General features: G+C 47.1%; 1 protein-coding gene across 3 annotated transcripts in view; it reads right to left on the bottom strand.

Annotated features, from left to right (window-relative positions):
* Positions 1-13,684: 13,684 nt before the first annotated feature.
* Positions 13,685-23,419, bottom strand: part of CRYBA4 (crystallin beta A4) — a 39,245-nt gene continuing 29,510 nt past the window's right edge. Inside the window, exons 5-10 of one of the 3 annotated variants that reach the window (XM_074004125.1) lie at positions 22,418-22,535; positions 21,356-21,406; positions 20,629-20,747; positions 18,390-18,531; positions 15,921-16,063; positions 13,685-14,014 (exon numbers count right to left, since the gene is read on the bottom strand). In XM_074004125.1, coding sequence (XP_073860226.1) covers positions 13,867-14,014; positions 15,921-16,063; positions 18,390-18,531; positions 20,629-20,747; positions 21,356-21,406; positions 22,418-22,435 — 621 coding nt within the window. In that variant the 5' untranslated portion in view covers positions 22,436-22,535 and the 3' untranslated portion in view covers positions 13,685-13,866. Of the gene's footprint in view, positions 14,015-15,920; positions 16,064-18,389; positions 18,532-20,628; positions 20,748-21,355; positions 21,407-21,991; positions 22,021-22,417; positions 22,536-23,419 lie in introns of those variants that run through there. The other 2 variants (XM_005567717.3, XM_045363894.3) reach the window with 2 other exon arrangements.

Consider the following 23,419-nt stretch of genomic DNA (forward strand, 5'->3'; position numbering starts at 1 on the left):
GATGACAGGTGACTCTGACTCTGAGATTGTCACCAGTTGTACCAATTTGAGGAACCTGGAGTTAGTAGAATTCTAGAAGTTTCCTTTTAATCATGTCCCTCTCAATTTTATTTCCCACCATCCAAGAGTATTGTGTTATGCCACTATTATTTTCAGAACGTGAAGATTTTACTCTTGGCTTAATTTTTCCCTCCAACTCCCCTCAGTGCTAAGGCTGAGCCTCCAGATGCTCTTACCTCAGATTTAATCACTGGTTGAAACTCCATATACTTTGTAGAGCCTCCGTGGCTCTAAAATTTGGAATTAACTTCTCTGGCCTTAAGAGCTGCTTGTACATATGTGGATAGCTATGTATAAAAGCTTCATTTAAAAAAAGAGAGAAAAGAAATTTATCTCCTGCTCTGCCAGAACGAAGAGCCCTGGACAGAGAATCAGGAGCCCAGAATTCAAATCCCAGCTCCGCTTCCAGGGCTCTGTGCAAACCAGAGCACATCAACTTGCCTTTTTCAGTGTTGGTCTTTTCATCTGAGGAAGGGGGAAATTTATGGAGGGAGTGGGACACTGAGACACAGTGATGGAGGATGATCATGGCCAATGAAGCTGGGACAGGTAGAAGTGGAGACAGAAAGAATTTCCAAACTAGAGGGGAGAAAAAAAAAAGTGGGGGTAAAGGGCCCACTTCCAAGAAATAAAATCCCACCAAGGTCCCTGTTTAGGGACGGGGAGAGAAAGTGGTAAGTTCTGTTTTGTGTCTTCTGGTTGGTTTGAGGGAGTAAAGTAGTCAGGACTTTTTCAAGTGGAAATGACGGAAACTTATCTTAAAGTGTCTTAGTAGGGGCCGGGCGCGGTGGCTCACACCTGTAATCCCAGCACTTTGGGAGGCCAAGGCAGGCAGATCACGAGGTCAGGAGATCGAGACCAGCCTGGCTAACACAGTGAAACTCCATCTCTACTAAAAAATACAAAAAAATTAGCTGGGCACCGTGGTGGGCGCCTGTAGTCCCAGCTACCCAGGGGGCTGAGGCAGGAGCATGGCGTGAACCCAGGAGGCAGAGTTTACAGTGAGCCGAGATCACACCACCGCACTCCAGCCTAGGCGACAGAGCGAGACTCAATCTCAAAAAAAAAAAAAAAAAAAAGTCTTAGTAGGACCAGGAAAAAAAAAAAACAGGAGAGGGTGTTCTTTGTCTCCTGTGATAAAAAGCAAATGGGAGCAGGGTATGGTGGCTCACGCCTATAATCCCAACACTTTGGGAGGATGAGGCGGGCAGATCACCTGAGGTCACGAGTTCGAGACCAGCCTGGGCAACATGGTGAAACCCTATCTCTACTAAAAGTACAAAAATTAGCCAGACGTGATGGTGCACGCTTGTAATCCCGGCTACTCGGGAGACTGAAGCAGGAGAATCTCTTGAACCCAGCAGGCAGACATTGCAGTGAGCCGAGATGACACCATTGCACTCCAGCATGGGTGATAGGGTGAGACTCTGTCAAAAAAAAATAATAATAAATGGCAAATAGGGTGTCTGCATAACAGGATGCTTGAGCTCATTCTCACCATCTCCAGCCTCAGCTTTCTTCTGCACCAGTTTTGTTTCCAGGGTGGCTTTGATGGCAAGGTCCAAGGTTACATACATCCTATGAGCTTCTTAAACTCTGCTCAAAGACAGCTGTTCTTTCTGAATTGATCCAACCAGAGTTTTAGAGTTGATTCTCACTGGCTCAAATTGGATCATGTGCTCGTCCATCCCGAACCCAATCACAATGACTATTATTGGTCAAACCTGGGTTATGTCTTCCCTTTTGGAATCAAGATGGGTCAACTCCATTCAGTGCCTTGAGTCAGAGAAGAGGAAGGGTGATTGTTTTTTTTTTTTTTTTTTTTTTTTTTTGAGACGGAGTCTCGCTCTGTCGCCCAGGCTGGAGTGCAGTGGCCGCATCTCAGCTCACTGCAAGCTCCGCCTCCCGGGTCTATGCCATTCTCCTGCCTCAGCCTCCCGAGTAGCTGGGACTACAGGCGCCCGCCACCTCACCCGGCTAGTTTTTTGTATTTTTTAGTAGAGACGGGGTTTCACCGTATTTAGCCAGGCTGGTCTCGATCTCCTGACCTTGTGATCCGCCCGTCTCGGCCTCCCAAAGTGCTGGGATTACAGGCTTGAGCCACCGCGCCCGGCCTGGGTGATTGTTTAATCTAAAACTGAGGGTCCCCCCAGAAGCTGCTAAAGGTCCAGGAAGGATAAAATAGCAGAAAGCCACCTCCCTGCAGTGGGCAGGAACCTGTCATGACCCACAGGCCTGCCTCCCTGATGTTTTGTGTCAAGAGATGATTCCAGGAACTCACAGCAGAAAAAGGAAGGGCCTCCCCACCCCTCCCCTATTTCCCCTCTATTAATCTTCTAATTACAGCAACCGGTAAACAGAGGCCCCAGGAAGTAGGAGCGGTGGGTGGGGATTCACTACCCGCAGGCCAGGTGGGGGCCTCACTTGCTCAGTTTCCTCCCGGGTGAGGTGAGAGGCCAGCCCCCTGGTGGCTGCTGACTCAGAGATTATGGATATGTGAGGGCCTGGCCAGGTGCCCAGCACAGAGTGGGGCACTCAGTCGCTGCTGTCTCTCCTTTCCGCAAATGGCTGTGGTGAGGGTGGTTGTTACTGGAATCATCACTGCTTTTGTCCTTGTTAATAATGAATAGGCGTTCCATACAGCCCTCTCTCAGGGGAGCATAAACAAAAGCTTGCCAGCGTTCCTTTTCTCTCTCCCTCTCTCTTTCCCCTTGGTCTCTCCACTCTCCTCTCTCTCTTTCTCCTCTCTCTTTCTCTTCCCTCTCCCATCACCTCCTCTCTTTTTTCTCTGTCCCTCTGTCTCTCCCCTCTGTCTCCCTCTCTCTCTTTCTCTGTGTGTCTCCCCATCTTTCTCTCCCCTCTCTCCCCTGACTCCCTCTCTCTCTCCCCTCTCTCCTCTCTCTCCCTCTCTCTCTCTTTCTTCCCTCTCTCCTCGGTCTCTCCCCTCTCTCTCCCTCCCTTTTTCTCCTCTGTCTTTTCTCAGTCTCTCCCCCGACCTCCTCTCTCTCCCTCTTTCTCTTTTTCTCTGGCCTCTGTCTCTCTCTCCCCTGACTCCGTTTCTCTTGTTCTCTCCCCTCTCTCCCTCTCTCTCTCCCTACCTTCATCTCATAAACACACCCTAGATGTGTAGGAGCTTCAGCTTCCACCCTGTTTCGTGTTAGGTGGTTGTGTTCCTTTTTGTCTGATGACTCCCACTGAGGTCTTTGTCACAGCTTTGCTCTTGGGGATCTCAGTGGGGCAGTAGTGAGAACACAGGTGGAGAAGGGGCAGGAGGAGGAACCAGGTCCTTATGTCACTTAGCATAATGTCCTGCAGGTTCATCCATGTTGTCACCCATGGCAGGATTAATCTTCTTCTTTTTTTTTTGAGACAGAATCTCTGCCGCCCAGGCTGGAGTGCAGTGGCTCGGCTTACTGCAACCTCCTCCTCCCAAGTTCACTGGGGTAGACGGGGCAGGAGAGGGAGCAAGGGTAGAATAAGAAAGGCACGCGCACGCGCGCGTGCGTGTGCGTGTGCGTGTGTGTGTGTGTGTGTGTGTGTGTCATCTGATTGATCCGGCTAGAACTTCCAGTGCGATGTTGATTAGAGTGGTCTTCCTGATCTTAAAGGAAAAGCTTTCAGCTTTGCACCATTGAGTATGGCGTTAGCTATGGTCTTGTAACATATGGTAAATTTATCGTGTGGTGGTACGTTCCTTCTGTGCCTAATTTGTTGAGAGTTTTTATCAGGAAAATATACTGAATTTTATCAAGTGCTTTTTCTCTGTCTATTGAGATGATCATATGGTTTTTGTCCTTCATTCATTAATGCAGTGTTCACATCTTTGTTTTGGTTTGGTTTTTGATTTTGGGTTTTTTGAGACACAATCTTGCTCTGTTGCCTGGGCTGGAGTGCAGTGGTGCAATCTTGGCTCGCTGCAGCCTCCGCCTCCAGGGTTCAAGTGATTCTCCCACCTCAGCCTCCTGAGTATCTGCGACTACAGGCATGTGCCACCACACCCGATTAATTTTTGTATTTTGGTAGTAGAAACGTTTTTGCCATGTTGGCCAGGCTGATCTCGAACTCCTGACCTCAGGCAGTCTACCCACTTCGGCCTCCCAAAGTGCTGGGATTATACTGCACCAGGTCCACGTTTATTAATTTGTCTATATTGATCCAGCCTTGCGTCCCAGGGATAAATCCCACTTGACCATGAATGATCCTTTCAATGTGCTGTTGAATTTGGTTTGCCAGTATTTTGTACCTATTCTCATCAGAGATATTGTACTGTAATTATCTTTCCTTGTGTCCTGGTCTGGCTTTGCATTCAGGATAATGCTGTAAAATAAGCTTGGAAGTGTTCCTTCTTCTTTATTTTGGAAGAGTTTGGGAAGGATAAGTATTGGTTTTTCTTTAAATGTTTGATGGAATTTCACTGTGAAGCCATGTGGTCCTGGTTTTGTTTTGTTTTTTGTTTGTTTGTTTGTTTTTTGAGACAGAGTCTCAGTCTGTCACCCAGGCTGGAGTGCAATGGTGCGATCTCGGCTCACTGCAAGCTCCGCCTCCCGGCTTCACGCCATTCTCCTGCCTCAGCCTCCCGAGTAGCTGGGACTACAGGCGCCCGCTGCCACGCCCGGCTAATTTTTTGTATATTTAGTAGAGACGAGGTTTCACCGTGGTCTCTATCTCCTGACCTTGTGATCCGCCCACCTCGGCCTCCCAAAGTGCTGGGATTACAGGCGTGAGCCACCGCGCCGGGCCTTTTGACACTTCTCAAAAGAAGCCATACAAATGGTCAACATATATATGAAAACATGCTCTGCATTACGAATCATCAGGAAAATGCAAACTAAAGCCACCATCGGATATCTCCTCCCACCTGTTAGAATGGCCAGTATGAAAAAGACAAAAGAGAAGTGTGGGCCAGGATGTGAGAAAATGGAACCCTTATGCGCTGTTGGTGGGAATGTAAATTAGCACAGCCATTATGGAGAACAGAATGGAGGTTCCTCAGAAAACCAAAAATAGAATTGCCATATGATCTAGCAATCCCACTGCTGGATGTCTATCCAAAGGAATTGAAGTCAGTATGCTGGCGAGATGCCTGCACCCCCGTGTTCATCGCAGCACTATTCACAATAGCCAAGACATGGAATCAATCTACAGTCCATTCACCTGTCCACCAACAGATGAATGGATTTTTTAAAATGTAGTGTATATATACACAATGGCTAAAAAAGGAGGTTGTTGGGAAGCCGAGGTGGGCAGGTCACCTGAGGTCAGGAGTTCAAGACCAGCCTGCCCAGTGTAACAAAGCCCTGTCTCTACTAAAAATGCAAAAATCAGTCAGGCGTGGTGGCAAGTCCCTGTAATCCCAGCTACACAGGAGGCTGAGGCAGGAGAATCGCTTGAACCCGGGTGGTGGAGGTTGCGGTGAGCCGGGATCAAGCACTCCACTCTGTAATACAGCAAGACCCACTCTCAAAAAAGAAAAAAAGAGAAGGCTCACATTATGTATTATCTTATTTTCACACCATTTTTCCAGGTATCAACTCCTCAAACCCTCATGACAGCCTTCCTCTTTTAAAAGCAAGGAAACTGAGGCTCACTGGGGCAAAGCAGCTCACTGGAGAACACCTTACCTGGTAAACACAGGATCCAGGATTCACACCCAGGTGTGTGCAACCCCCAAAGTCTTGTCTTCTTCTGTCCTGTTTTACCTACTCACAGGTGTGAGCACCTAGGGAATAGGCTGCAAGGAACAACATGGACAGTGCCTACTGTGTGGTCTTAGACAAGTCCCCTTCCCTCTCTGGGCAAAGAGGTTGCTGGTTTGGGATCCGCAGCCGTGGATCCTGTGTTCAGTCCTGTCGGCTGTGCATAGTGTTCTGGGTGATGGGTGCTCCATGCCTACCGCTCACTTCTGACCAAATAGCATCAATAATTTAAGCTCTCTTTCTTTTATAACCTGGGCAAATTGGTCCCCTGGCAAGACATGAAAAATAATTTCATGCTCTGTTATCTCCCCTCTCAAGATCGCCCCTGACAAATTGTCTCTTTATTGTCTATTGCTCTAGCATCAGCTCACATTTGGGCTCCCATTTTTTATGGTTGCCAGCCTTAGTCCTGGCTCTGACTGAGGTGGCTCCTAAAAGGATTACCACCAAATTTCAGTTTCCTTCCTTCCTTCCTTCCTTCCTTCCTTCCTTCCTTCCTTCCTTCCTTCCTTCTTTCCTTTCTTCCTTTCTTCCTTCCTTCCTTCCTTCCTTCCTTCCTTCCTTCCTTCCTTCCTTCCTTCCTTCTTTCCTTTCTTCCTTCCTTCCTTCCTTCCTTCCTCCCTTCCTTCAGCAAGTATTGCCTGCTTTGCCCCAGGGACCTAAGGCTTTCCTATGAGAAGCTCCATAGTCGTTCATACTACAGTGTGAAGGGCTCCTTATTTATTTATCAAATTTTTTTCTCCTGAGACAGAGTCTTGCTCTGTCACCCAGGCTGGAGTGCAGTGGTGCGATCTCGGCTCACTGCAACCTCTGGCTGCCCGGTTCAAGCGATTCTCCTGCCTCAGCCTCCTGAGGAGCTGGGATTACAGGCACACACCTCCAAGCCTGGCTAATTTTTGTATTTTTAGTAGAGACGGGGTTTCACCATGTTGGCCAGGCTGGTCTCAAACTCCTGACCTCGTGTTCCGCCTGACTCGGCCTCCCAAAGTGCTGGGATTACAGGCATGAGCCAACATACCCGGCCCCTTACTTAACTCTTTTAAGGGAGCACATGAACCCAGCAGCTTATTGTTTATACCTTTTATTTGTGCCCATTATATCTTTCATCCACCCCTGAAAACCTTGCACAACCTGCAGTGGGCTCAATGGTCCTGCAGGCTGGGTGGTCGCAGGCAAGTTGCTTGAACTCTCAGAGCCTCTGAGCCTCATGTCTCTGCTTTAAAGAGACAACAATTGCATCAATAAGTTACTGTGAGGTTTAAATTATATCACATGTGAAAGGGATAAACACAATATGTATCATCGATATTACTATTATCATCACTATTCTGAGAAAGGTATGCTTGGGTAAAGGGTTTTGGGTGGAGAGGAGGGAAGATGTCAAAGCAAAGGGACTGAGAAAGGTACAATGATACTAATAACAATATTAAGAATGATACTAACAATTTCCATCAACCTTTACTGAGAGCTTACCAAGGTTTTTGTGTGTACCCTGGGCACAGACATGTATATAATACATCATTTAAGTTTTTGCAAGCAAAGAGATGAGAATTTCTCCATTAAAAGATGAGGAAAGTGAGGTTGCATGCTGGTAAGCCCAGGAGGCAAACTCAAACCCATGATGGCCTCTTCCTGGAGGCTGGTACCAACTCAGCCTTCCTGTCAAAGTCAAACAGTGGCATCTCGGTGGTAGGCACAGTAGAGCCCTCTACATCCAGTGCCTTCTAGGGCCTCAGGGGCTCAGAGTGAGGACACTTCTAGCTGGAAGATGGTGGCCAACCCCAGCCCTCATTCTAGGCCTCAGAGTCCACAGAGATTGACTTCACAGGCCTCTCTAAATTGTCCTCAGCCCTATGTCTGCCTAATCCCCTTTCCCTAGGACTGACTATGGGACCACTTCTTGGACAGTACCCCTACCCCTACAGCAACACTTACAACTTCCAAAGTCCATTTCCTAAGGCCCGTTAGGAAACTAATTCATACTAGGCTGTGAGTGGCTATCGCAGCTAACTCTAGCATTTCCTACCTTACGTTCCACAGACCACTCATAATGCAAGGTGCTCCACAAAAGAGAAATAAAAAGGTCATAATTCTTCCATGGTCAAATAAATTGGAAAACTCTGAATATTCTATTCTCCTTTCCAGAGATTCACAATACATGTTAAACTATTGTAGGTGCTGAGAAGTCCTGCAGTGTGGACACCAACAATACCCAAAACTAATGCACATGATTTTTTTTTTCCAAAGAACAATGTTACAACATCTGTGTAACAGTCTGAAAAATCCTGACTGAGTAGCCATGGAGGTATAGGGGAAATATCTGTACCCCCAGGTGATTATATAAATTGCCCAAGGCAAGGGATTTTATCTTTGTTCCCTATTAGATCCTGGAACCTGTAACAGTGTTTGGTACACAGCAGACGTTTGATACATGTTTAATGAATGACTGAACGAATGAACAAGGCTGTGTCTGAATCCTGGCTTTACATTTAACTTCCTGTATGGCCTTGATCAAGTCCTCACACTTCCCTGGGTTTCCATTTCCCTATATGTTAAAAAGGGATGAAGGCCGGGTATGGTGGCTCATCCCTGTAATCCCAATACTTTGGGAGGGTGAAGCAGGCGGATTGCTTGAGCTCAGGTGTGCGAGACCAGCCTGGACAACATGGCAAACCCCGGTCTCTACAAAAAACAAAAAAACCTGGGTGTGGTGGCATGTGCCTGTAGTTTAGTCCCAACTGCTTGGGAGGCTGAGGTGGGAGGATTGCTGGAGCCTGGGAGGCAGAGGTTGCAGTGAGCCAAGATTGTGCCACTGCACTCCAGCCTGGGCGACAGAGTGAGACCCTGTTTCAATCTGTCTCTCTCTCTGTCTCTCTCTCTCTCTCTCTCTCTCTCTCACACACACACACACACACACACACACACACACGAGATGAGATAAAATTATGCATTCTCAATATTGTTAAGAATGTTGTTGAAGCCCCAACCCCCAGTACTTCAGTAGGACCCCCAAGAGGTGAAAATTCATCTTGGGAAGCAAAAAAACCATCTTACTCTTTATGTATAAAACACAGATATATATATATATGTTGTGTGCGTATATATATATGTTGTATATATTATACACACAGAGTTTGTACAGACATATATTACATACTTTATATTTGTGATACTAAAACTTCATGGGGTGGGGTCAGGTGTGGTGGCTCACACCTGTAATCCCAGCACTTTGGGAAACCAGGGTGGGAAGATCACTTGAGCCCAGGAGTTCAAGACCAGCCTGGGCAACATGATGAGACCCCGTCTCTAAAAACAAAACTTCATGGGAGGAGGTGATTAGGAAAATAATGTCTAAAAAGACTCTCTAGGGGGATGACAAGGAAAGACAAAAGGTTGGGAAACGCTAGACTTGGTGATCTAGAAGGGTCCTTGTTCTAGATCCAAATCTAGAAGGTCTGACGGTCTATGAATGTAACTCTGCAGGAGAGTGTTTGTGGGAATAGCGGAGGGAAGAGTGTTCTAGGAACAGGGAACAGCACAAGCTGAAAACCTCAGATGGGAATGAGCCTGGGTTATGGGCTGGACTGTGTGCCCATCTAGCAGCTGAAATAGCTCAGATGGGAGAGTGTTTGACCGAACTATGTCCCCCTAAAATTCATGTGTTGAAGTCCCAACCCCTAGTACCTCGGAATGTGACTGTATTTGAAGGTAAGGTGTTGAAAGAGGTGATGAAGTTTAAATGAGACCATTAGGGTGGGGCCCTAATCCGACAGGACTGGTGTCCTTATAAAAAGAGGAAGAGGCAGCTGGGATGCATGTGCATAGCAACAAGACCACATGCAGATACAGGAAGAGGCCGGGTATGGTGGCTCACACCTGTAATCCCAGCACTTTGGGGGACTGAGGCAGGCAGATCACCTGAGGTCAGGAGTTCGAGATCAACCTGGCCAACCTGGCAAAACCCTGTCTCTACTAAATATACAAAAATTAGCCAGGCGTGGTGGCACATGCCTGTAATTCCAGCTACTCGGGAGGTTGAAGCAGGAGAATCTCTTGAATCTGGGAGGTGGAGACTGTAATAAGCCATGATCTCACCACTGCACTCCAGCCTGGGCAACAGAGTGAGACTCTATCTCAAAAATAATAAAAATAAAAATAAAAGAAGATGCAGGGAGAAAGGGGTCATCTAAGAGCCAAGGAGAGAGTCCTCAGGAGAAACCAGTCTTGCCAACACCTCGATCTTGGTCTCCAGCCTCAAGAACTATGAGAAACATTTCTGTGGTTTAAGTCACCCAGGCTGTGGTATTGTGTTATAGCAACTGGTGCAGACTCATACACTTGCCGTCTTCTTCTTCTTCTTTGTTTTTTTAAATACAGAGACAGGGTCTTGCTATTTTGCCCAGGTTAGTCTCAAACTCCTGGGCTCAAGTGATTCTCCCACTTCAGCTTCCCAAAGTGCTGGGATTATAAGCATGAGCCACTGCACCTGGCTTTTTGTTGTTGCTGTTGTTCTTTCGGGGTGCTTTTTTTTTTTGATACAGTGTCTCTCATTGCCCAGGCTGGAATGCAGTGGCACCATCATGGCTCACTAGAGCCTCAACCCCTCAGGCTTAAGTGATACTCCCACCTCAGCCTCCCAAGTAGCTAGGGCCACGGGTGCACGCCACCACACCTATCTAATTTTTTAAATTTTTTATGTAGAGATGGGATGTTACTCTGTTGCCCAGGCTGGTCTTGAACTCCTGGGCTCAAAGGATCCTACCACCTTGGCCTCCCAAAATGTTGGGATTACAGATGTGAGCCACCTGGCATCTTTAAAGAATAATCAATACAGGGACATGAGATCAAAATAGGTTGTGGGGAGAGCGGGGAGATGCAGATGGTAACAAGCTTCATAGGACTGGGAATAATATTGGGGTTTTTTGTTGTTGTTTTCTTGGCATGGGATGGGGAGCACGGGAGGACTTGAAGCAGGAGTGTGACAAGATCTGCCTTACATTTCTAGCAAGACCTCTCTGGGTGCTGGGCAGAGAGCAGATCACTCATGGGCAAAGACGAAAGCAGAGGGACCGTGAGAAGGAGAGAGAAGAGGGTGGCTGGGACCAGGATGGCAGCAGTGGGCATGGTGATGAGTGGGTTGGATTCTAGTACGTATTAAGAGTAGAGCTAGTGGCTAGGCACTGTGGCTCACGTCTGTAATCCCAGCACTTTGGGAGGCCGATGCAGGCAGATCACCTGAGGTCAGGAGTTCGAGACCAGCCTGGCCAACATGGTGAAATCCTGTCTCTACAAAAAAACCCCACAAAAATTAGCTGGGTGTGGTGCACACACCTGTAATCCCAGCTGCTTGGGAGGCTGAGGCAGGAGAATAACTTGAACCTGGGAGGCAGAGGTTGCGGTGAGCCGAGATAGCACCACTGCACTCCAGCCTGGGGACAAAGCAAGACTCCGTCTTTAAAAAAAAAAAAAAAAAGTAGAGCTAGTAGGAATTGGAATTGCCAATGGATTAGAATGTGGAGGGATGAGAGAAAGAGAAGGGTTATGGATCATTCCAGATGTTTAGCCCGAACAACTTGAAAAGTGTAACTTCAGTTATGTTTGGTCTGGTTTTGTTTGAGATGTGTATTAGACATTCACATCGAGGTGTCAAGCAAGTAGTCAGATGTTCAGGGGCGGTCTGAGTAGAGATAGGCACAAGAAGGATCTGCCCCGTAACCCCATGCTTCCAACCCACAACCCCCGTCACAGAATATTTGCAAACAGGTCTGCACTTGTCTGCATTCATTCCCCATTAAACTGAGTGAGAGAAAAAAACTTTATGTGTCATGTTTACCATTGTACATCCCAGGCAAATGATCTGTTGAATAAATGGGATGATACAAGAAGGAGTTAAAATTTACTGAGGCACAAATGTTCCTAAACATTCCCCTCCCCTTCCTGAGCCAAATAATGTTATCTTTTCCAGCAGACTGTTCAGGTCCCCACCCTTTCCTGTCCCTATCAGACTGATCAGGGACATTTGTGGGCAGAGGAAGATGGGCCAAGAGAGCCTGGAACAAGAGCTAGAGGGCTCATGAGAGAAGTTTAGACAATCTATAAAATGCAGAGCCAGGAGAAAGTAAGGAGGGGAGGAGAAAAGAGAGATAGAGAAGAGACCAATCCTACCACTCAGTCTGCACGTGGAACAGGGGTTTCTTTGTTTTATAGGCTTTCTTTGGAGCATGGAGGGTGTTACATGAGAGACTCCAGGGTACTGTGTGTGTGAGAGAGAATTGGGAAGAGACAAAAAAGGTATGAGAAGTTTTGCTAACGGAGAGGACTGACTCTCTCCATGAGTGGCTTTGAAAACCACAAGCTAGGAACAATTTATCAAGAAGACATAACAATCATAAATGTATGTACACCTAACAACAGAGCATCACAATTCCTGAAGGAAAAAAAAAAAACAGAAATCAAAAATAGACAAAACTAAGGGAAGAAACAGATAAATCCAAATAACCAATAGCTCTTTCTATGTAATTCACTAAAATTGATTTTTTAAAAACAGCTGCGGTGAACTATGATTGTGTCATTATACTCCTGCCTGGGCGACAGAATGAGATCCTGTCTCAAAAAAAAAAAAAAAAAAAAAAATCAGCAAGGATATAGAAAAATTGAATCAACACTGTTAACAAATTTGATCTGACATGTACGGAACATTGCACCCAACAACTGCAGAATAGAAATAGTTTTTTTTTTTTTTTTTTTTTTTTTGAGACGGAGTCTGGCTCTGTCGCCCGGGCTGGAGTGCAGTGGCCAGATCTCAGCTCACTGCAAGCTCCGCCACCCGGGTTTACGCCATTCTCCTGCCTCAGCCTCCCGAGTAGCTGGGACTACAGGCGCCCGCCGCCTCGCCCGGCTAGTTTTTTGTATTTTTTAGTAGAGATGGGGTTTCACCGTGTTCGCCAGGATGGTCTCGATCTCCCGACCTCGTGATCCGCCCGTCTCGGCCTCCCAAAGTGCTGGGATTACAGGCTTGAGCCACCGCGCCCAGCCGAAATAGTTTTCAAGTGTACTACCAAGCCCATCAAAGATAGACCATGTGGCCAGGAGCAGTGGCTCAGGCCTGTAATCCTAGCACTTTGGGAGGCTGAGGCAGGCAGATGTCCTGAGCTCAGGAGTTCAAGACAAGCTTGGGCAACATGGCAAACCCTGTCTCTACCAAAAGTACAAAAATTACAGGGCGTGGTGGCACGCACCTGTAATCTCAGCTGCTTGTGGGGCTGAGGCAGCAGAATTGCTTGAACCTGGGAGGTCGAGGCTGCGGTGAGACAAGATTGCACCACTGCACTCCAGCCTAAGTGACAGAGTGAAACCTTGTCTCATTAAAAAAAAAACAAAAACAAAAACAAAAAATAAAATAAAAATAAAAAGACCATGTGCTGGGCCATAAAATAAGTCTTAATTCATTTCAGAAGACTTAAATCTTACGGAGTATGTTCTCCAACCACACTGGTCTTTAAAAGCACACCAATAACAATAAAACACCTAGAAAATCCTAAAGTATTTGGAATTTAAATAACATCCCTTTAAATAACCTATAGGTCAAAAGAAAAAAAAAATCACAAGCGAAACTAGAAAATATCAAACTGAACAATAATGAAAACACATCAAATTAATATTTATGGGAAGCAGCTAAAGCCATACTTGGAGGGAAATTTATAGCTAAACGACTGTACTGGGTCGGGGAAAGAGAGGCCTAAAATTAATGACCCAAAAGTCTGCCTTAAAAAAAAGCTAGAAAAACTAAGAACAAAGTAGGCCTGAAATAAATAAAAGAAAGGAAATACTGAAACCAAAGAGTAAAACTCAGTGGAATAATGATAGAGAAAACAAGGCTAAAAAACCGGTTCTTTGAAAAGATTAATAAAATTGAAAAGCACAGCTAATACCGGACTTTCTATTTTTTATTCGTTTGAGTTTTTTGTGCTGACTGTGCATGGACAGGTTCACATGGGTGCTGGGTTCACACGGGTTACAGGGGGAGGCAGAAGGAGAGAGCAGGCCACAGCCTCCAGAGCGCCTCCATTGCAGACAAGCACGCATGCGCTCCTCCGTGCCGCGCCCCTGCTCACTGCTGGATCCTGCGGATGCTCTGCACCTGGAAGGTCTGGGCGTGAGAGCCCCACTCCCGGAAATGCTTGTAGTCACCGGAATGGTGATCGCTTTCCAGCACATACTGAAATCCACGGTAGCCCGGAAACTGGGAGCAAACCCAACTGAAAAAGAGAAAAGGCAGAGGGTTACTCTACAGAGACACCAGCATGATGATCAACACAGGGGCAAAGGGATCTATGCACACGCACACAATTCTAGCCATCCTGGCCTTTCTTCAGTGCTCACAATGTGCCATGCTCTCTCCCCTACCACAGGGCCTTTGATCGTGCCATTCCCTTTGCCAGAAGCACCATGCCAGCCCGTCTTTTCCTAGACAAGTTGTATTTGTCCTTCATGGCTCAGCTTAATTATGAGGGCAATCTGACTCGTTCCCCAAATCAGGCCACAGTCCCTTATTATACCTTTGTAGCACTCATGTAATTCGACGGTTTTCAAATTATTTGTAAAATATCAGCCTCCCCTGCCAGCAGGTAAGCTCATGAGTGTAGGAACGTGTATGCTTTGTTCATCGTTATCTCCACCTGCCTAAATTTATAAAAGTCTAGCACAGAAGAAGGGGGTCCCTAAATATTTGCTGAATAAAAGAACAAGTGAAAGAATGGGAAGTCTTGTTCTTTCTCCATTCCCCCTCCTTCCTTATCCAGAGGCACTTCCAAGAAAAAAGCTATCACTTCAGTCCATTGATTTCTTTTTTCTTTCTTTCTTTCTTTCTTTTTTTGAGGCAGTCTCACTCTGTTACCCACACTGGAGTGCAGTGGGGCGACCTCGGCTCACTGCAACCTTTGCCTCCTGGGTTCAAGTAATTCTGCCTCATCCTAGTGACTGGGACTACAGGCATAGCCACCGGGCTAATTTTTTGTATTTTTAGTAGAGACGGGCTTTCACCATGTTGGCCAGGCTGGTCTCGAACTCCTGACCTCAGGTGATCCGCCCACCTCAGCTTCCCAAAGTGCTGGGATTACAGGCGTGAGCCACTGCGTCTGGCCCAATTCATTGCTTTCTACTCTGTTCAGGACAAGGATTGGTGTCTGGTTTTCCAAGCCTCCATTTCCCTTTCTGTAAAAGAGGAAGTGAACTCAAGAATCACAAGGGGTCCCTCTTACTCTAAAATAACATGATTCTTTGGTGGTTCCTGAGAAAACCAAAGCAAAAAAAAAAAAAAAAAGGTGGGGGGGGGAAGATGAAAAACCCTACCTCCCATCTTTGCCCCCTGCCTACCAGGAGCCAAGGGGCACCTCAGAAAGTGGCTCTGATGTCCTCCCTAAATAAGAATCTCACACCTTAGCCTTCACCTGCCACCTCCTGGGTGGAAAGGAAAGGACCAGTCAATGCTGAGTTTGAAGCTGGATTGTTACCTACCTGCTGATGGACTTTGAGCAGGTTGCTTGAGCCACACCTGTTTCTTTATGGCGGGGGCATTCATTCTCCCTTCTCCTGGCCATAGACCCTGTTGGCTCTGCTCTCAGCCAAGTTGAGAAAATGAGGCTGAATCTAGCAATGACCACGTGACCAAACCTAGCCAATCAGAACACCCCATTCCTGTGCACATGGTGATTGGTTCAGAATTGAGCACAGGACCCAGCTAGACCAATGAGCACCTTTCTTGGAAACTTTAATAGAGTCACTGAGACCGGACACTGTCTTTCCCTATGGCCGGATGTAAAGATGAAGCTCTTTACATTCTCGTCTAAGAATATAGCCACACACAGGCAGGCAGGGCAACAGGTCGGGGGTTGTGGAGGGGAGACAGATACCTGCTGTAGCACCTGGATCCAGTTGCGCTTGAAGCTAATTACAGGGGCCGATAAATATCTTTTGGGCTTAAACCCAGTTTGATCTGCATTTCAATCCCTCAAATTCTGCCCGATACCTCTCTGTGCCTCAGTGTTCTCCTCTGGAATGTGGGCATCAGGGCACAAAAGTCCCCAGCACACGGTTTTCACAGGAGGTACCCCTACCCTTCCCGATATTCCCTCCCCTGCCAGGCAGAGACTTGGATACACTTACGCCCCAGAGTGGACGTGGAAGGACCCTACTTCATTGCCTTCCCACCCCATGGCCTGGAGGGAAGGATAGTCATCGCTCAGCTCTCCTTTCTTGCCCAGGAAGTTCTCTTGCTCGAAGATTGTCAGCCTCGAGTCACGGTGGTTCTACAGGAACAGGAAACACAGTCAGACCACCAGGCTCCCAGTTGGAAACCCAGGAGCCTCTCCTGGCCTCCACACTCCCTGTCCTTGTCTCCCAAATCAACCTTCCTTGCAAACCTTTTGGAAGGGCAATAAGGCAACAGGTACCAGAAACCTTATCATTTGCCCTTCCAGAAATTTCCACAAAGAAAATAATCATGGAATAAATAGGCTGCAAGAATGTTCATCATTAACAGTTTTTTCAAAAACAAACAAACAAGAAGGAATCAACCTTTACGTCCGAAATTGGGGATCCAGTGGTAAGCTGAGGTATTACACTGTGGTTAAGAAAAAGGGTGTAGAGGCCGGGCACGGTGGCTCACGCCTATATTTCCAGCATTTTGGGAGGCCGAGGTGGGCGGATCACCTGAGGTCAGGAGTTCAAGACCAGCCAGACAAATATGGTGAAACCCTGTCTCTACTAAATACAGAAAATTAGTCAAGCGTGGTGGCGCATGCCTGTAATCTCAGCTACTTGGGAGACTGAGGCAGGAGAATCGCTTGAACCTGGGAGGCAGAAGTTGCAGTGAGCCAAGATTGTGATATTGCACTCCAGCCTGGACAACAAAAGCGAAAACTCCATCAAAAAGAAAGACAGAGAGAGAGAGAGAGAGAGAGAGAGAGAGAGAGAGAGAGAGAGAAAGGAAGGGTAGAGATATCATCTCAAATCCTTCCTATCAGGAAGCAGCTGCCACTTACCAACTGATCGAGGTTAGACAGGATTTCTGAGCCTCTGTTCTTGTATCTATAAAATGAAACTAACCATACCCATTTTTCAGGGTTCTTTTGAGAACTAAATGAATTCAGAAGTTGGAAACTGCTGAGAATGAGGGATTGTATCTGTTGCAGCCCACCACGGGTCCCCATATTAGCACAATATCTAGACTGGTTGCAGAGTAAATGAACAAATGGACTTATGCACAAAACGGAATACTAGGGAGCTATGAAAAATGATGGAAGTGAGATTTAATCACCTAGACTGATGATTGTGATATATTTGCTCAGTGAGAAAAGCTAGTTTCCAAGCCTTAGACTCATTATGATTCCATTTTTGTGGCAAAATTATGTGTGCAATATAGATAAGATATATAGATTATATAGATATAGATGTAGATGTTTATCTGGATGTGTATATACATAGAGACATAAATGTATAGGTTGAACATTCCTAACCTAAACATCCGAAATCCAAAATGCTCTAAAATCTAAAACTTTTTGAGTGATGACATGACACTCAAAGAATGCTCACTGGAGTATTTCAGATTTTGGGTTTTTGGATTCAGGCTGCTCAACCGTAGGTATTATAAATATTACAAAATCTGGGGAAAATATTCACAATCCAAAACACTTCTGGTCCCAAGCATTTCAGATAAGGGATAATCAATCCTGACCATACCAGGATTTTCCTTCAGAATTTTGGATGGTAAATATGGTGCCTTATGTCATTTTAAATTAATAAGAGTTGAAAAATAAAATACACTTTTTTTTTTTTTTTTTTTTTTGAGACAGAGTCTCACTCTGGTGCCCAGGCTGGAGTGCAGTGGTGCGATCTCAGCTCACTGCAACCTCCATCTCCTGGGTTCAAGTCATTCTCTTGCCTCAGCCTCCTGAGTAGCTGGGACTACGGGCATGTACCACCACGCCCAGCTAATTTTTTTGTATTTTTAGTAGAGACGGGGTTTCACCATGTTGGCCAGGCTGATCTTGAACTCCTGGCCTCAAGTGATCCACCCGCCTGGGCCTCCCAAAGTGCTGGGATTGTAGGTGTGAGCCACTGTGCCCGGCCTAAAATATACCTTTCTGAGCCTCAATTTTTTCATCGGTGAGATGGCAATAATAATGCTCACCTCCACCCACACTCCAAAATAAGCAATAAAATGTAAAATTAGGAGCATTGATATCGAATTAGGAGCAAGAAATGAAACCCTTCATCCTCACTGGGCCCTACCATCCCTGGTACCCAACTTCTCTCAGGGTCCCTGAATCACACACACACACACAAAAAAAGGCACAAAGCTGGCAGGGGCTCCTGTCAAAACCAGGGCTGCTGTGAGCAGAGAGTTTAAGGTGGGCTCTGGCCAGATGCTATATGTTCTTCTTCCCAACAACATTGGTACTATTGCCCCATTTCAAGATGAAGAAACTGAGGCCAAGAGAGGAAAGAGACTAACAGCCCTTGTCACACAGCTTGAAGTGGTGACATGAGAATTTCGGCTCTGGGACATTTGATTCCCAAGTGCCCACGTGAGGGGCTCGGGCCTCCCCGGGACGCAGAAGTGGTAGAACTCACAGCACAGGCCACAGGCCGGAAGGAGGTGAGCCTCTCAGAGGGGTAGGCCGTGTTGCCACCCCAGGCATCCCAGCTCGGGTATTCGCCCCGTTCCAGAACATACTGCTGCCCTTGGAATCCAGCATGCTCGAAGCCCACCCACCTGCAGACAGAGGGTAGAGCGTGCAGGAGGTAAGCGTCCCCTTCACCCTGCATTCTAGACCAGCAGATGGGTCTAGAATGGTCACAATCACAACCATTCAGGGGTGATTGTGCCCCCAGGAAACACTTGACAATGCCTGGAGACATTTTTGGTTGTCACGATTAGGAGAGGGGCTTGGAAGGCCATCTATCAGGTAGAGGCCAGGGATGCTGCTAAACATCCCATAATACACAGGCCAGCCTCCACTGCAAAGGATGATCCAGCCAGAAACATCAGTAGTGCCGAAGTTGAGGGACCCGGCTCTAGACCTGACTTGCTGTGTGTCCCATAGGTAGGGAAACTGCTTCACACAGGTGCCCTGACAACATTGCTCCTCTGTTGGTTTCCACAGAGGCCGCAGAGTCAAAGCTGATCACAGACTGACCTCACCTTGGTGGAATTCCCTGTGATCCTGCCAGGGTGTAGGAGACGGGCCGTTTTGTGAGGAGCTACTGCAAGGCCATCTCTTATATTCCTCCCTCTCTTGTGGGAGGCTTCCACGAGGCAGTTCCTCATCTGCCTGTCTGGCCACTCAGACGTGGGGCTTTCCACCTCACCGCCCCACAGGTGACAATAGCAAGCTATCGTTGAAGCATGGAAGCAGTTCTTCAGCCACAGGGTTCCCACCATTCCTGCTGCCTGTCATTCGGCCCCCTTTGTTTTGGTGTCATCCCGTAGGACAAGGGACACAGGAAGCTGACACCGTGCGCACCTTGCCTTTGCTGTCTGTGTAAGTAATAAACTGTCTGAATCTATCCGAACTCATTATCTGCTTACTGGCTGAGTCTGTCAGCCTGCTGGACATACCCCTAGAAAGTCTCTGTTCCCATCTGACCCCCATTCCCCACCTGCACAAATCAGAAGCTAAAAGAGTATTTACTAAAGCATGAGATGTGTAAAAATCACCCAAGATGACCTCAGGTGGCACTCACAGGCATAGGATTAAGTGACTCCAAATCTCCTATCTACTTTCCAACCTTCTAGAACCTTCTATCCAATATGGTAACTACTGGCCACATCTCCTAGCTACTTTCCAACCTTCTAGAACCTTCTATCCAATATGGTTGCTACTGGCCACATCTCCTTTCTGTCTACTTTCCAACCTTCCAGAAATTTTTTCCAATATGGCAGCTACTGGTCACATCTCCTTTCTATTTACTTTCCAGCCTTCTAGAACCTTCTATCCAATATGGTAGCTACTGGCCACATCTTTCTAACTACTTTCCAACCTTCTAGAGCCTGCTATCCAATATGGTAGCTGCTGGCCATATCTCCTTTCTACTTGCTTTCCAACCTTCTACAACCTTCTATCTAATATGGTAGCTACTGGCCACATGTAGTTAATTAAATTTAAACTTAAATAAATTAAGATTAAATAAAACATTCCGTTTTCTAGTCATGCTGGCTACCTTTCAAAATCCTTAATGGTCACATCTGGCCAGTGGCCCTGAAATGGACGGTGCAGATGTAGAACATCTCCATCATTGCAGACAGGTCCACTGAATGGCACTGGTCTAGAAAGTCTTGGTGTGTTATTATTGTGTCCTTAACACCTCTCTACATCTCACACTCTCTCTCTCTCTCTCTCACTCTCTTTTTTGTTTTTTAATTTTTTGGTTTTTTTTGGTTTTTTTTTGTTTTTTTGTTTTTTTTACAAAAAATGATCGGGCCACATGCTTAGCAACAAGACTGTTTAGCTAAAAATTAATAGCATTAAAACATTATATTCATTTTTATAGTTACCTTCTACTTTTGGTGAGTGATGTCGGCTTTCAATTTATGGCTAGGAGGGACATTTTTAGATCCAACCCTGGATTCTAAGGATCTTCTCCCGCAGAGCTGCCTCATCCAGTGGGCAGAGTCTGGGTAAATTATACCCTCCCACTGTTGGGCCGTGCACAACCTGCATAAGCTTACATGGCAGTCCTGCACACTCCTCAGCGCTTCAAGAGGGCACACTAGGAAAAAAGGACCTAGAATAGCTAAAAGTCCTAGCACCCATCTCTAGGTCCCTTCCTGTCCACCCTCTACCCCAACTCAGTATCCCCCTAGACTCACGCTCCACTCAGCACTTTCAAAGATCGCACAGTCTCGAAGCCAAGCTCCAGCACACTGGGGCACTCGGCCGTGAATTCGTGCCGCCGGCCCTGGAAGCCGTCCTCATCCCACACCACCATCTGTGCCAGGAAAAAAAAAAAAAAAAAGAAGGTGGAGATCCGCATCAGAGTCCCATGGAGGGTGAGGGGTTGGGGGCTCACCCCAGGATCTGGCAGGTAAAGCAGGGATTGCAAACTCAGATGCCTCCAGGAGCCAGGCAGGCAAGGACAGTGAGGACTGTGAGACACTAGAGAGCACAGGTGCCAGGTAGATGGGTGGCCTCTTCCCAGTGCCACCAATGGTTGCCAAGTGGGAATGCAAGCCAGACCTTCCAACTTCTCAATACGATCCCTAGATCTGGACTTTTATGTGTTTCTTCTAGGCTTTTAAAGGCTGATGATAAATCCAAAAGCTTTATAAAACAAACACACACACACACAGATGGTCAAAGAAATCATGCCCAAAGACTGCAATCTCTGCCAAAGAGTGTAACAGGTCAACTTTGGGAACCAGAAGACCCAAGTTCACATTCGACCTCCCTGTATGTGACATACAAGTCCCTTCTCGACTCTGAGTCTTGATTGCACCTCTGTGAAATAGGCATTTATAATACCCTCCTCCTAGGATTCGTGGGGACTTGAACCCTCCCCACACCTCCTGGACACGCCCTCCCCATGCCTCTTCCTACCTTCCAGTGTCCCGCTGACTTGGTGCATTGCAGGGTCATCGTGGCCCCTTCCTACAGAAGAGAAGAACATCATAATAGTCCACCATGTCCCTCTGCTGTCCTCTTTATGTAGATGGCTGGCTTAGACCTGGTCAGGATACACATGGGGAGTCTAGGAGTGACTGGGCTAGGGGCAATGCATGGCTTTGGCCTGTCCCTCTCCTGTCCTTTCCATCTGTCACCAGTGCCATCTTCCATCCTATCCCCATCTCAAAACTCACCCTTGCTGGGTCTCATTGACTCTAAGCCCCACTCTGTATTCTCTTATCTGCTTGTTATGGGAAAATTTCTGTGGCTGTTGGTGGGTAGGTACATCACCCCAGCAAGTGCTAAAATGACAGTCCTTCCAAAGACGCCTAGCTCAAAGAGGTAGCTCTAATGGTGGAAATTTAGGCAACAGGGCTACAGGAATAATTTTGTTTTTAAATGAGGGAAGCAGGTGCTGGTCTTGATGGTTGGGGCTCATCATTGGTTAGGGTGAGGATGGCATTCAGGATGACACAGTGACATCCCTAGGACTGGGGACCTGGGCTCCTCACCTCCCAGGATGCTCACTCAGAACTCTGATCCCATCCCTCCTCCAAACCTGGGACTTACCGAGATAGGCCCAGGGAACATGTCAGATCTGAGACCAGCCGAGGTCAGGCTCTTATAGGCAGGGAGGGAAGAGGGGCCCCTGGGAGACAAAGCCCTGACTCAGCAACTGGGCCACAGAAACAAAAGCCAGCCCTGGCTGAAGAGCCAATGGCAAGCTGTCAGCAGCTCTGGCTTTAGCAGGGAGGGAATGGACCAGATCACCACCCCCAGGGATCAGCCACGAAGAAGCAGAGAGGTGGAATATTGGCCCTCATTAGCCCCGCAAGGTTCCTGACTAGACCAGGAGAATGAACACTAGAGGAGGAGTCCAGAAGCATCCTTCCTAGCTATGTGAACTTGAGCAAGTCATTTCCCCTCAATTTCTGCCTATAAAATGCAGCAGAAACAAACTATATCACAGAGTTGTTGTGAGGTTACATAACACACCTGGCACAGAGTAAACATTCAGGAAATGTCTATTCCTTTCCTCCTCTCATTCCCCTTTCTCTTCCAGTTGAAGCAATCAGGATAGGCTGCCTGTTGGAGGAGGCATTTGAACTAGACTCTGAAGGATGAAGAAGATATGTACAGAGTTAGACAGAAGCAGAGGCATTCTAAGAAAAGTTCAGAGGTGGGAACTTGGGGCACGTGTACAAGAAAGAGCTGGTACGGCCGGGCGCGGTGGCTCAAGCCTGTAATCCCAGCACTTTGGGAGGCCGAGACGGGCGGATCACGAGGTCAGGAGATCGAGACCATCCTGGCTGATATGGTGAAACCCCGTCTCTACTAAAAAATACAAAAAACTAGCCGGGCAAGGTGGTGGGCGCCTGTAGTCCCAGCTACTCGGGAGGCTGAGGCAGGAGAATGGCGTAAACCCGGGAGGCGGAGCTTGCAGTGAGCTGAGATCCGGCCACTGCACTCCAGCCTGGGCGACAAAGCGAGACTCCGTCTCAAAAAAAAAAAAAAAAAAAAAAAAAAAGAAAGAGCTGGTAGCCCAATTGGCCTGGAGCTCAGGGGACCTGAAGGGAAGTGAGGCAGGAGAAGAGGTCTAGGCCAGGGCCTGCCAAGTCCACAAAGCCCGAAGATGAATCCAGATGGCTCTGTGGGCAGCATAAAGGAGCTGTTAGTTGCAAACATGCTTTGCAAACTGTAGCACACTTGCCAAATATCCAGGACTTGTACAATTTGCTGTGTGCCTCTTGTCCCTAAACCCTGCCCTCTGAATTGGCCTATGAGGGGCCTCTTACAGCATAGGAAAAGAGCATGACTGGAAACCAGATCATCTGAGATGAAATCCAGCCCTGCTGCTTTTACCATCTGGGTAACCTGGAGGATATCTGAGTCCTGCTCATGACCTGTAAAGTGGCCACACCAGTTTCCTTTTAAGAAGGTGAAATGCAGCTCTATCAAATGCATGACTTTGGGCCAGGCGTGGTGGCTCATGCCTGT

The sequence above is a fragment of the Macaca fascicularis genome, chromosome 10 (genome assembly GCF_037993035.2).
Source record: "Macaca fascicularis isolate 582-1 chromosome 10, T2T-MFA8v1.1".
In the NCBI taxonomy this organism is placed as follows: domain Eukaryota; kingdom Metazoa; phylum Chordata; class Mammalia; order Primates; family Cercopithecidae; genus Macaca; species Macaca fascicularis.